Here is a 10,817-nt window from a genome sequence, read left to right on the forward strand (position 1 = left end):
TCTCATACATGTTGTAAAGCGCTAGTTAGTTCATCTTAATTAGATAAGATAACTGTAATAAAGGTTAATAAAAGTGTATCTTATCTTATCTTAATAGCAGAACGTAAACAGTGTTGTCTGACAGGTTAAGCTGTGAAGCTACCCTTGAGATTGTTCTGACTTTTCTTTATTGTTATTATTATTCTTTTCTGAAACAGGGGCAGCAAGAACCGTGACTTCCACATTATCCAAATTTGTAGATTCCAACTTATGGTGTGGCTTATCCATAACTATAACTTATCACAAGAATGTTTTTTTCTTTCCATTTTCTGGGAATCTGCATTGGACCTATTCCAGCAATTTCCACACGCCAAAGATTCCTGCCATTTTTGAATTTCTTAAAAAAAAATTGTTTGATCTCCTGCTGCACTAGGTCCACATTGACTATATAGCCGATATTTCTGGACCTAAAAGTCAACCTTTGTGAAACTTGATATGCTGAATCATCAGCACATCCTTTCTGAAATGTGAAATTTCATCCATAACAGGTGCTATAACTCATCCATAGCTGCTACTATAACTTGACCACTTTTGGTCCCATTTTCTAAATTACCAATTGACTTGCTCAACAAAAATGGCCACCAACATTGCTGTTGTTGTATACCAGCTACGTACTGAAGAAATTGGTCACAAAGGCTGTTTCATTTAAGAATGTTTGTCAGGACTTCCTACAGAAAGTGTATTATGGAGGATCTTTAATGAGCATATCTATCAATATATCCATCCATGAATCCATATATCAATCAATTAATACTTACCTCACTAAATCTTTCAATCTTTTATTTACTTTTATATTTCATGATGTACTGATAAACTTAGCCAAAAGCCCTTAGAGTTGATTGAAAATGCTGTAGTCCAAATCCAAACATATAATGGATCGAATGATACTGTACAGAAGATGCAATCACACTGCACTCCTGCAATAATACAATCTGGACCATCTATGTGTTGAGCACTTGTGACTCATCTGTGTGTTGAGCACTCGTCTGACTCCTTACCAACAGCAGCCATGCCTCCGGGGGGGAGGTTGGCTTCCTTGATGCAGCGCCCCCTCCAGTAAGCAGCTAGTATGGCCTCGGTGTGACTCAGCGAGCCGTCAGCATATCCACAGGCCAGCTCCCCTACAGAGTGCCCTACGATCCCATCTGGCTGAAGGCCCATGTTCTTCAGCATGTCAATCTGGGCAATCTGGATGGATTGAAATGATTCTTTCAGTTCAATAAATTCCTTTACAAACTACCCAAGATGTTATGCATATTGCGGTCTTTATATCCTTATGCATTCATACTACAGATAAATTGCTATAATTAAGTACTTTAGCATAACACTCTTCTCATGTCAGTCAGTGGAACCCAAAGCAATGAACTAGTGTTATTCCATACACATTTCCATACCTGAATAGCTGCCAGGCCCACGAAAGCATGGACGGTGTCCTCAAAGGTGGTCTCGTCAGACTCCATGAGCAGCTTTGAGATACACAGACCGGTGTCCTTCAGGGCCACGTCGGAGCGCTGGATGGACTCCCTGAACCCCGGGAGCTGCATCAGGCTACGGCCCATACCTGCCCACTGGGTGCCCATGCCTGAAGAAAACACACAGACCTCAGGTATTTAGTTAAAAACCAGACATGATAAACATCCTTGACCATATCCAGATATCATTGTATTTTTTTGAGATTTCTATTTTAGACAGAACAAACAAGCTGGGATTTCATTGTTGTACATCACCTGAGCAAATATACCAGAGGGGTCGTGGTGCAGGTGAGGGCTGGTTTATCTCGCGGCTATCCGTTTCTGTTCCAGTGAGTGCATAGCCCCTGTAAGGCATGCTGGCCGTTGGCATGCCTGACACCTCATTCAACAGGTTCAAGAAACTGTGGTCGTCAGCGCATTTTTTGGCCTGGAGGAGAAGTTCATCCACAGCTTTTTCAGTGCGGCCACATACCTGCACCAGTTTTGGCAGCTGGGTGGACTGGGACTCCATTTTGGATGTAGGTGAGATCCTGGACGTAGGGGGTTGCAAGATTATATGCACGTTGGATCCACCAAAGCCGAAGGAGTTTATGCCCACAATGCCACCACTTGTGGGAGTAGGCGTAGTCACCACTTGTAAACGCCCATCCACCAGCGCTGGGATGTCTGGGTTGGGATTCTGGTAATGGATGTTTGGAGCCCACATGCCATGCTCCAGAGACAAGACCACCTGTGCACAGATGTACAGAGCACGATGTCTAGGTTATATTGGTGCAGAAATACACAAGTGAAAGTCTTATTTGATTGAGCATCTTTTATCATCAATTTATTAAATATCTGTTCATAAACTGAATACTAAGAGTCACCACAATGGATCCTGCTTCAGTAAAGATTACATTGCTGAAAATAGCTGAAAAAGGCTTTGAAATGTAATGGGGTCCTATCACAACTTGACATTTTAAACCAAAAAGCATATAGGCTTACCTTGGCAAGAGCAGCCAAACCAGAGGCAGGCTCTGGGTGACCCATGTTGGATTTGGTAGAGCCGATCAGCAAAGGCTTACGCTCCTCCTGGCAGAAGACACCCACAATACCGTTCACCTCTTGAGGGTCACCCACCTGAGGAAATGAATGGGCAAAATTCAGTGAGTAACTGCAGTGTACTGAACTGGGTAACAAAGAGGAAGGAGTAGTTGATCATAAACCAGGATGTTTTGAATGAGCTTCATCAAGTAAGCGGATCAAGTAGTGGGTTGGGTATAATTTAGCTTAGCTTAATTCGAGTTTGAGTTGTGGTCAGGTTGAATTCCAGTATTAGGTGAGTTCACGGTCATAATACTGAACAAATACATGAAAATGACATAATAAATATAAATCTTTAACATTTTTACATATATTACATATTACAAACAGGTAAATACACCTATATAAAGATTAGTGCTGTGCAGATATCCCTTTTTAACTGTTCTACTGTGTAAATGGTCCTCATCATCCAACTACATTGGGCTCAGGCAGTGGCTATTAAGGGGGAACTAGGGGGAGGGACTCAACCACAGGAGACAGACATGGACTCAGACATGGTCTGACTTGATTGTTTGCTGCAATCAAGACACAAACTAAAATTATTCAAAATATTCAACTAAACAACAACACTGCATGTTCAGTCAGGCAGATTGGGCCCCTTTGTGACCCTGGGCGCGGGGCACCCCCTCCCCCATCTGCCCCCCCCCCATCTGCCTCCCCCTCGCTCCGCTGCTCTGTATGACCTTACACCATGACTGGTTCTTTTTTCATGGCTCACACTAATCATGACCTGCTTGTATTTGATTGTGAATGAGAGTTAGAGATTGTTCTGAGGACTAGTCAAGCTCTGTGTATTTGTATTTACCTTGGTGCCAGTGCCATGGGCCTCGATGTACTCCACCTGCTCTAGGGAGACGCCGGCCTCCTGATAGAGGGATCGAACCAGACGCTGTTGCATCTCTCCTGAGGGGAAGGTTACACCTGCAAGCATCACATTCACATTAGTCTCTGCTGTAGGACCAGGCCTTATTGGGACAGTGGCAAATCAGAGGAAAACTACCCCCGTTCTAAATACTGACTAAATAAACTAAAAAGTTCCAGCACTACTTTAGAGGAGAGTGGGGTAAGATGAACCAGTGGGCCCACAACCTGTATCTGGGCAACCATACATTGGTCATGTGACCCTACATTTTGTAGAAGAATCAACCATGTGGATGAAGTGGTATGCATATTTTTTGCTTGTAGCCCTAGTTTTTGTTTACTTGAAAGCCATTTTGAATAGCATTTCCGCAAATATGTGACATGTTGGTGTTTATGGGCTAAAAAGTTTGCTACTATGTCAAATATACAGTTGAGCGTCTACACTGAAAGTGAAAGACAAAAATCTGTGGATGTTCCACAAAAGAATAAAAGTTTCATTCACTTCAAGACGTATATGTCTCTTTCTTAATCCTAGAGATTTAGCAAACCATCTTAAAAGGTTTCAGAACTATAGAGAAAAAGGTAAAATGGATTTGATGAACACCAATAAAAATCAGCAGAATGGGGGATTTAGCCAGTCTTCAAATATAATTGTGAATTATTAAGCCGGTTACCAGCAATTAAACATTTTGGGTTAAAAAAAAACATCTGAAAAAAAAAAATTATCAGCCTGTGAAAAACATTTGTTTTCATTCTCAGAATGGAAACCGAGAAAAAGTGTAATTTCAGTACCTTGCTCTTTGTAGCCATCAGTGTTGTTTCCTGCATTGAGCACCGTAGCATAGACTCTCTTGGCAGCAGACCGCTTAGTCAACAGCACCGCAACAGCAGCTTCAGACCGGCAGTAACCATTTCCTGACAGACAGACAGACAGACAGACAGACAGACAGACAGACAGACAGACACACATACAAACACAGCCAGTAATTAATAACTAGATAAGGAATGCAGTGGTGGACAGCAATGCTGATGTACAAATCATAAACTAGATTTGTATTTCAGTAAATATAGTAGAAGAGCACTATGGGCTGTCTCGCCCTTTGGTTGACTAGAGTAATCCTTAACTATTTGAATGGTGCAAAGTCAGTAATGACAGAAAGAGTGAGGAGGTACCTGAGGAGTCAAATGACTTGCAGGTTCCCTCTGGACTTAGCATGCCTAGCTTCATGAACTGCACTGAGGTGTTGGGCTTCAGGAGCAGGTTGACTCCGCCTACCAGTGCAGCCTCACAGTGGCCATGGCGTATGGCATTAAAAGCATTCTCCAGAGCCAGGAGACTTGAAGAGCAGGCTGTGTCAATGGCTGTACTGGGACCTACAATGCAAAAACACATTATCTGAATTTTATATTTTCCACAAAAATGTTCCACTTCTGGTTTAATTCCGAAAATCAGAGATGTTAGATGTTGGTCAAATAAACAAAACCTTACCATTGAAGTCAAAAAAGTAGGAAATACGATTCGCAAACATGGCACGTTGGCAACCAGTCATGCTGTATCCCAGCAACTCCTCTGGATCTCTACTAAAAGCCTCGCCAGCCTCGGAGCCGCTGACACCGATATATACTCCAGTCTTAGAGCCACGCATCGTCAAGGGGTTTATACCTGAGCAAGCCCACAGAAAAACAGATATTCAAGAGAGATTATCATAAATGGTTTTCCAGGTGGTGTATTTTGAATCTGACTTCACCAACATCTACATCATTCTCCCCACCTCCATCAACGATGGCTTCATATGCGATTTCTAGCATGAGTCGGAGCTGAGGATCCATAGTGTGGGCCTGCTTAGGGTGCACACCGAAGAAAGCAGCATCAAACCTGTCAATCTCTTTCAGTTTGCCATTTCGGCGGGGCAGCCCATATACACCTAGACAAGGAAGAAAGATTTTTCCAAACATTAATGAAAGCGATATCTGTTTTTGTAGAACTATCTTTTTTAGTTAGTTCAATCTATAATCAGGTGACCAAGAACCTGACTACCAGAAGAGAGTTCATTATTTGTGTGTTTAAGCGAACAGTAACCATAACTAAACATAATGAAGAGAGATGGTGGATTCAGACGGTACGTGATGGTGGATTCAGACGGTATGTGATGGTGGATTCAGACGGTATGTGATGGTGGATTCAGACGGTATGTGATGGTGGATTCAGACGGTATGTGATGGTGGATTCAGACGGTAGGTGACGGTGGATTCAGACGGTATGTGATGGTGGATTCAGACGGTATGTGTTCCGTTGACGGATGACAGTGAAATCTGGCGCATGGGGTCGATAACAGAGACATTTATAGTGAGATTGGTTTGATTGGTTGTTGACCTGTCAATAACATTAGATAACTGGCTCAGACGCCACGCAAATCACTTCAGATGTATTCTTCAGTTACAATAACAGGGTTTTTACATTGCACAGTGTCTATTTCTCTGTAACTTAACAAAAAACCTAAAAAAGTCAAACAAAGTACTTTTATGTACCAATACAACCATTGGGCCACCATCTGATTTTTTCAGCGTCGCGCTCTTTGGATATTAGCATAGATGCAATTTCATTGGCTATCGCCTGTGCTTGCGTATTTGCAAAAATGCGATTTGATTGGCTGACGCATGTGTTGCCTCTCAAAGTTGAACTTTTCTCTACTTTCGGCTCAAGCAATGCGACGTAACAGAACCACAATTCAGTTCGGCAACGCATGTTGTCGTTGAAGCATCCAACAGACCGTCTGAATGAACCGTAATGTCCTATTCCAAACTGAAATGTCTTTACTAACCTGGCTTCCACCGTCGGTCATCCTCTGTAACCATATCGACACAATTAAAAAGGTTCTCCCAGAATTCTTCTAAATTGTTGGATTCAGGAAGTCGCCCTGAGATCCCGGCTATGACGATATCCTCCATGGTGTCAAAAAGTGCTGTGTAGTGGGAGAAAATCAGTTATTAGTCAGATTGCAAGATATCGACATCAAGTATAACATGCCCATCCTGATCCTTTGTGCTTGCATACAGTGTGGGTAGAAGTCAACAACATTAACTAAATCTCTGGCTTTACAATGTGTAGGGTCCTTCATAAGATATTCTGGCAAAAAATAACATGCCCTTGAACTCTTGGACTATAAAATGCGGCATTATGTCCAACAGATCTGATACCTACAACGGCATTTTGTATTGAGTAAGTTACATTGACTTTTCTTTATCATGCAAGCATATTTCTCAAACTACAATACAAAAATAATAGTTGATAACAAAAGTACAGTTGTATGCAAAAGTCTGGGCACCCCAGAGGAAGATTTTGTTGTTTTTTAAGTGAAAAGTAGTAAATAAAACCACTGCAGCAAAAATTGAAAAAAAAAATGTAAAGTAATTATTGCTTGAGCAAGTTTGGGCATCCTTCCACCTTAAAGTTTAACATAGTCTAATATTAACTTGTTAGGCCTTATTGGATTAATTAGGACTTCTAAAGCAGGTCAACTTTCAGGATGGTCCCCTCATGATCAATCAACACTCAATGGACATAGAGTCCTCTAAGCAACTGACAAAGGATCTGAATGAACCACATTCGATGTCCACAAAGGAGCACAGCATTTCCAATGACTGAAATGTTTTAAGAAAAGGCTGTTAAGGGTAACTGCAGAAGTCAAGACGACATGTTGAGAAAGATTGACTGGACACAGGCGTGGTGGACACCATTCCACTGTGCAGTGCTTTTGGCACAGTCTACCTAGATGGACCATCAGAGGGAAACTTCACCAATGACAAAAGTAAAAAAAAATGCAGTTGTGTTAGCTATTGGTAGGTTTCACATACTAGCCCATATCAGTGGATCTCTACCCAGGGGTGTGGTGCCAGGCCTATTAGACTGGATTCTGGGCCTTTTTCTCAGCCATGACAAGATAGTTGGAGCCGGGCCAATTAGCATTTAGACAATCATGGTCAGCAAGATCATGGCCTTCAGCTGTTTGATCACAATCATAAAAGTCTTTGGAGAAAACAGGAGCAGCATTTAATGGGGGAAAACCTGTTTATCTATTGTGTTGTGGGTTTTCCAGCAGCCAGTGGCACAAGAAACATCATACATATAGGAGAAGAAGGAATTACATTTAAAAAAAAATCAGCAAATTTAGGATGCAAATGCCATGTAGTCAGTCAAGAAACTGAAGCCTACAAACAAGCCCTTCCTAACTGGCACCTTGACTAGTGCTTAACTTGTACTTCAGCAGTTACATTCCTGCACTTCTTTTTCCTTTCTAGGTCGTTTTTCTATTTCTTATGTAAAGTAGTATTTATTGTTACACCAGGTTTTTTATTGCTCTTAGCTTGACTGTTCTCTCCCTTGTATGTCGCTTTGGACAAAAGTGTCTGCTAAATGACTAAATGTAAATAAATGTAAATGTACAAGATGTTGGTTTCTGCAACAGGATAATGACTCAAAGCATACCTCAAAGTATCAAATCCCTCGTCCTCTTATCAATGTACTCTCAACCCCCCAGCGAAAACAGCTGGTTTAAGCCCGAGGCTGACCCCAGTCTTAAATGGAAAAAGTCCATTAGATTACATTAATCTATTTAGTTTCAATGTAGCAGGTAACAACACATTGTTACCTGAAATGTGCCAAAACGGTGCCAAATGGTTTTAAAAGGAACATAGATAACTTTTCTAGATACAACTTAAGAGCACTTGGAATGGAGGAAAGTTTACGCCTTTCAGTCCTACTTGTTGTCCCAATAATTCTAGTGTGCCAGCACCGATTGGAACTAGGAGTGAGAATGAGAGTCCCACAGCGGAGATGAGTCATCCTCAAACAAGTTCAAAAAGGTATGCAGAGACACTTCATTAGATCTGGCAGCTAGATATAATAATACACTTTATTTGTATAGCACCTTTCATACAAAACAATGCAGCTCACAGTGCTTAACGGACAGATGGGTATGAGGAAGTAGGAATGTCTATGATGATGATGACGTTTCTGAAAAGCTTCCAATTCATAAAGAATTTATGGAAGACCTTCCCACACTGGGCTGGCATACTCTGGTATCGCCTGAATAAAGGTGGCGTGGACCTGTTTGGGCACTTTCACAACCTTCTCAGTTGCTCAGCTGCCAACTTTCATAAACTGTATCCACAAAAAGCAGTCTTATCTTCAACCATGAGAAGGCTCATTTAATGCTGACCTTCAAGACAGTTCCAAAGAAAAAGGCATACCCGAGACTGGCCAATAAAAATAAAGATTAATATGGGCAAAAGAGCAGACACATGTCAGTTTGTATTGCAGAAAAGAACATTTGTGAGATGCAGAACAATTGAAAATATGCTGAAGGACTGCTTGTGAACCACAGTGCAGTATGTGTGTTTGGGGGTGCTTAAGTGGAACATTTGTAAACGGAATCTTAAACAAGACCTATTTAGGGAAGCAGCAGTAAAGCTTTAATGGCTGCAAATTAAGCATTCTTTGATCAAGCAAAACTAAATTCTGTACAGAAGTAGATACAAGGAGCTGTAAATATCCAATGTCCAACCTTTCGGCTGAGTACTTTGGCAGAAATGCTTATTTCCTGATGGCAAAGTTTCTGAAATTGATCAAAGAAGACTTAACATGTCAATTCTAGATTAAATATAAATTGAAGTTGTGGCCCATATTGATAATGTTATGCCCTAATATCAGAACTATGACTGCAAATCGCAAAAGCACTGGCTACGTCGGGCCTTATTTAACTACGTAGTTGATAGTTGACTTATAGTTTGAAGGAGTGGTGGAAATAAAATTAAATGATCACTATTATCACTAAAATTAAAATCACAGTAGATATTTAAGAGAGAACGCGTCAGCTCAGTGGCAACACATCTTAGTCTTGAAGTGAAGTGACAAACCGGCCTCAAAATGATAAGGATCCGCATCATGACTATGATAGCCTACTGTACAAGGATGGCCCTTCAAGACCGATCTGAGCTGCAAGGCGGGTCGGATTAGATAGATCAAATTCATAGACTGCCTTGACGTTTCAGACTTTAAACATTTTATACAGCCAATACAGCAACATAGCTTAACTCATGATCACATGAATGTAATTTAACTTAGCCAGCGCCACGACATTGGCCTACCACACTTCCTCCAGTTCTAATATGCACCACGAACAGCTAGTGTTAGCTTTCCAGCTTGCAAGTAGGCCATTTTAACAAGTGCATCAGTGCACACGACAACGGTCTCAACCGCAGAAATGGAAAAAAATGTCATTCCTTTGGCTTCAAGGTTGGTCTGCGTCAGAAACTAGCAAGCCCGTGGTCCTGTCCGCCACATCATGCTACATCCAGAGTGTTTACAGGCGTTCAACGTTGCCGTCACTAACGTTAGCTGCATAATGTTAGATCCAGACAACAATGTCACCTCTCGCCATCAAATGAAGCAAGCTAACGCCCGGCAACCATTGCTTATGCAGCCCTAGACGTAAAGAGTAGCTGGCTACTGTCAAATGAGGGTGTTTTTAGGGGCGCATTACACCGGTACAATTGTAAAGAACGTAATGCTTACTATACCCTCACTTAAAAAGTTAGACAGAAGGAAGTTACAGATAACGCCACTTACTTACCTGTGAAGAGTTAACGGCACTTGACAGATCTTGAAATATCCTCTCCTGCAGAAACTGTAACGTTATTGAAGCGAGTTGATGAGAACAGGAATAATCCTGTCTTCACTTTTTACTTTAGCTCTGTCACTTGATTTCACTGTAGCCTTTCCTTGACAGAACTAATCCTACACCTCAAAATTTGTCTTGCTGATTTGGTTCTTTCACTGCTTAATTTAAATGGCTGACATGCTCTGAAGCCACGCCACATGGGCTGACAACTTGGCTGTGCAGCACAGTCCAATAGGAGAGGAGGATGGCCTCGCATACCCAGCCAAAGATGGGGTGATTGCCCACGGTCCCGTAGTCTCATATACAAAAATCTGAAATGTCTAGGGTGGGTTACTTGAGTTCATTCAGGAAAACTGCGCTTGTGACAGACAAATTACATGTTCAGTCTTGCCTTCACGTTCAAGGTGTTATGAAGTCAGAGGATGCCAGTGTCAACAGACCAATACTGACTGCATTTCGAAACTGGTGGAGGCAAACTCGTGTGTAAGACTATTAAGTGGTGCACTTCGGTAGGTTAATATTTGTCATCATGGTAAAACAGTTGATTTTAAAATAGTGTTAATGATAAAAAATTATGACCGTAGCATTTTAGTTTTCATAATTTGACTACTTCGAATCATAATCCAAAATGCAGTAGACTAAACACATTTGTAATATGAATTGTAATGATGCATTTACCATA

At 41.4% G+C, this 10,817-nt stretch overlaps 1 protein-coding gene across 1 annotated transcript in view; it reads right to left on the bottom strand.

Annotated features, from left to right (window-relative positions):
- The window catches only part of fasn (fatty acid synthase), a 29,663-nt gene extending 19,196 nt beyond the window's left edge, over positions 1 to 10,467 (bottom strand). Inside the window, exons 1-11 of the mRNA XM_012814622.3 lie at positions 10,088 to 10,467; positions 6,278 to 6,418; positions 5,228 to 5,380; positions 4,945 to 5,118; positions 4,629 to 4,829; positions 4,248 to 4,370; positions 3,400 to 3,515; positions 2,496 to 2,630; positions 1,767 to 2,241; positions 1,434 to 1,621; positions 1,038 to 1,227 (exon numbers count right to left, since the gene is read on the bottom strand). Coding sequence (XP_012670076.1) covers positions 1,038 to 1,227; positions 1,434 to 1,621; positions 1,767 to 2,241; positions 2,496 to 2,630; positions 3,400 to 3,515; positions 4,248 to 4,370; positions 4,629 to 4,829; positions 4,945 to 5,118; positions 5,228 to 5,380; positions 6,278 to 6,404 — 1,882 coding nt within the window. The 5' untranslated portion in view covers positions 6,405 to 6,418; positions 10,088 to 10,467. The remainder of the gene's footprint in view (positions 1 to 1,037; positions 1,228 to 1,433; positions 1,622 to 1,766; positions 2,242 to 2,495; positions 2,631 to 3,399; positions 3,516 to 4,247; positions 4,371 to 4,628; positions 4,830 to 4,944; positions 5,119 to 5,227; positions 5,381 to 6,277; positions 6,419 to 10,087) is intronic.
- Between the last annotated feature and the right edge of the window lie 350 nt (positions 10,468 to 10,817).

Source organism: Clupea harengus, chromosome 23, assembly GCF_900700415.2.
Source record: "Clupea harengus chromosome 23, Ch_v2.0.2, whole genome shotgun sequence".
In the NCBI taxonomy this organism is placed as follows: Eukaryota; Metazoa; Chordata; class Actinopteri; order Clupeiformes; family Clupeidae; genus Clupea; species Clupea harengus.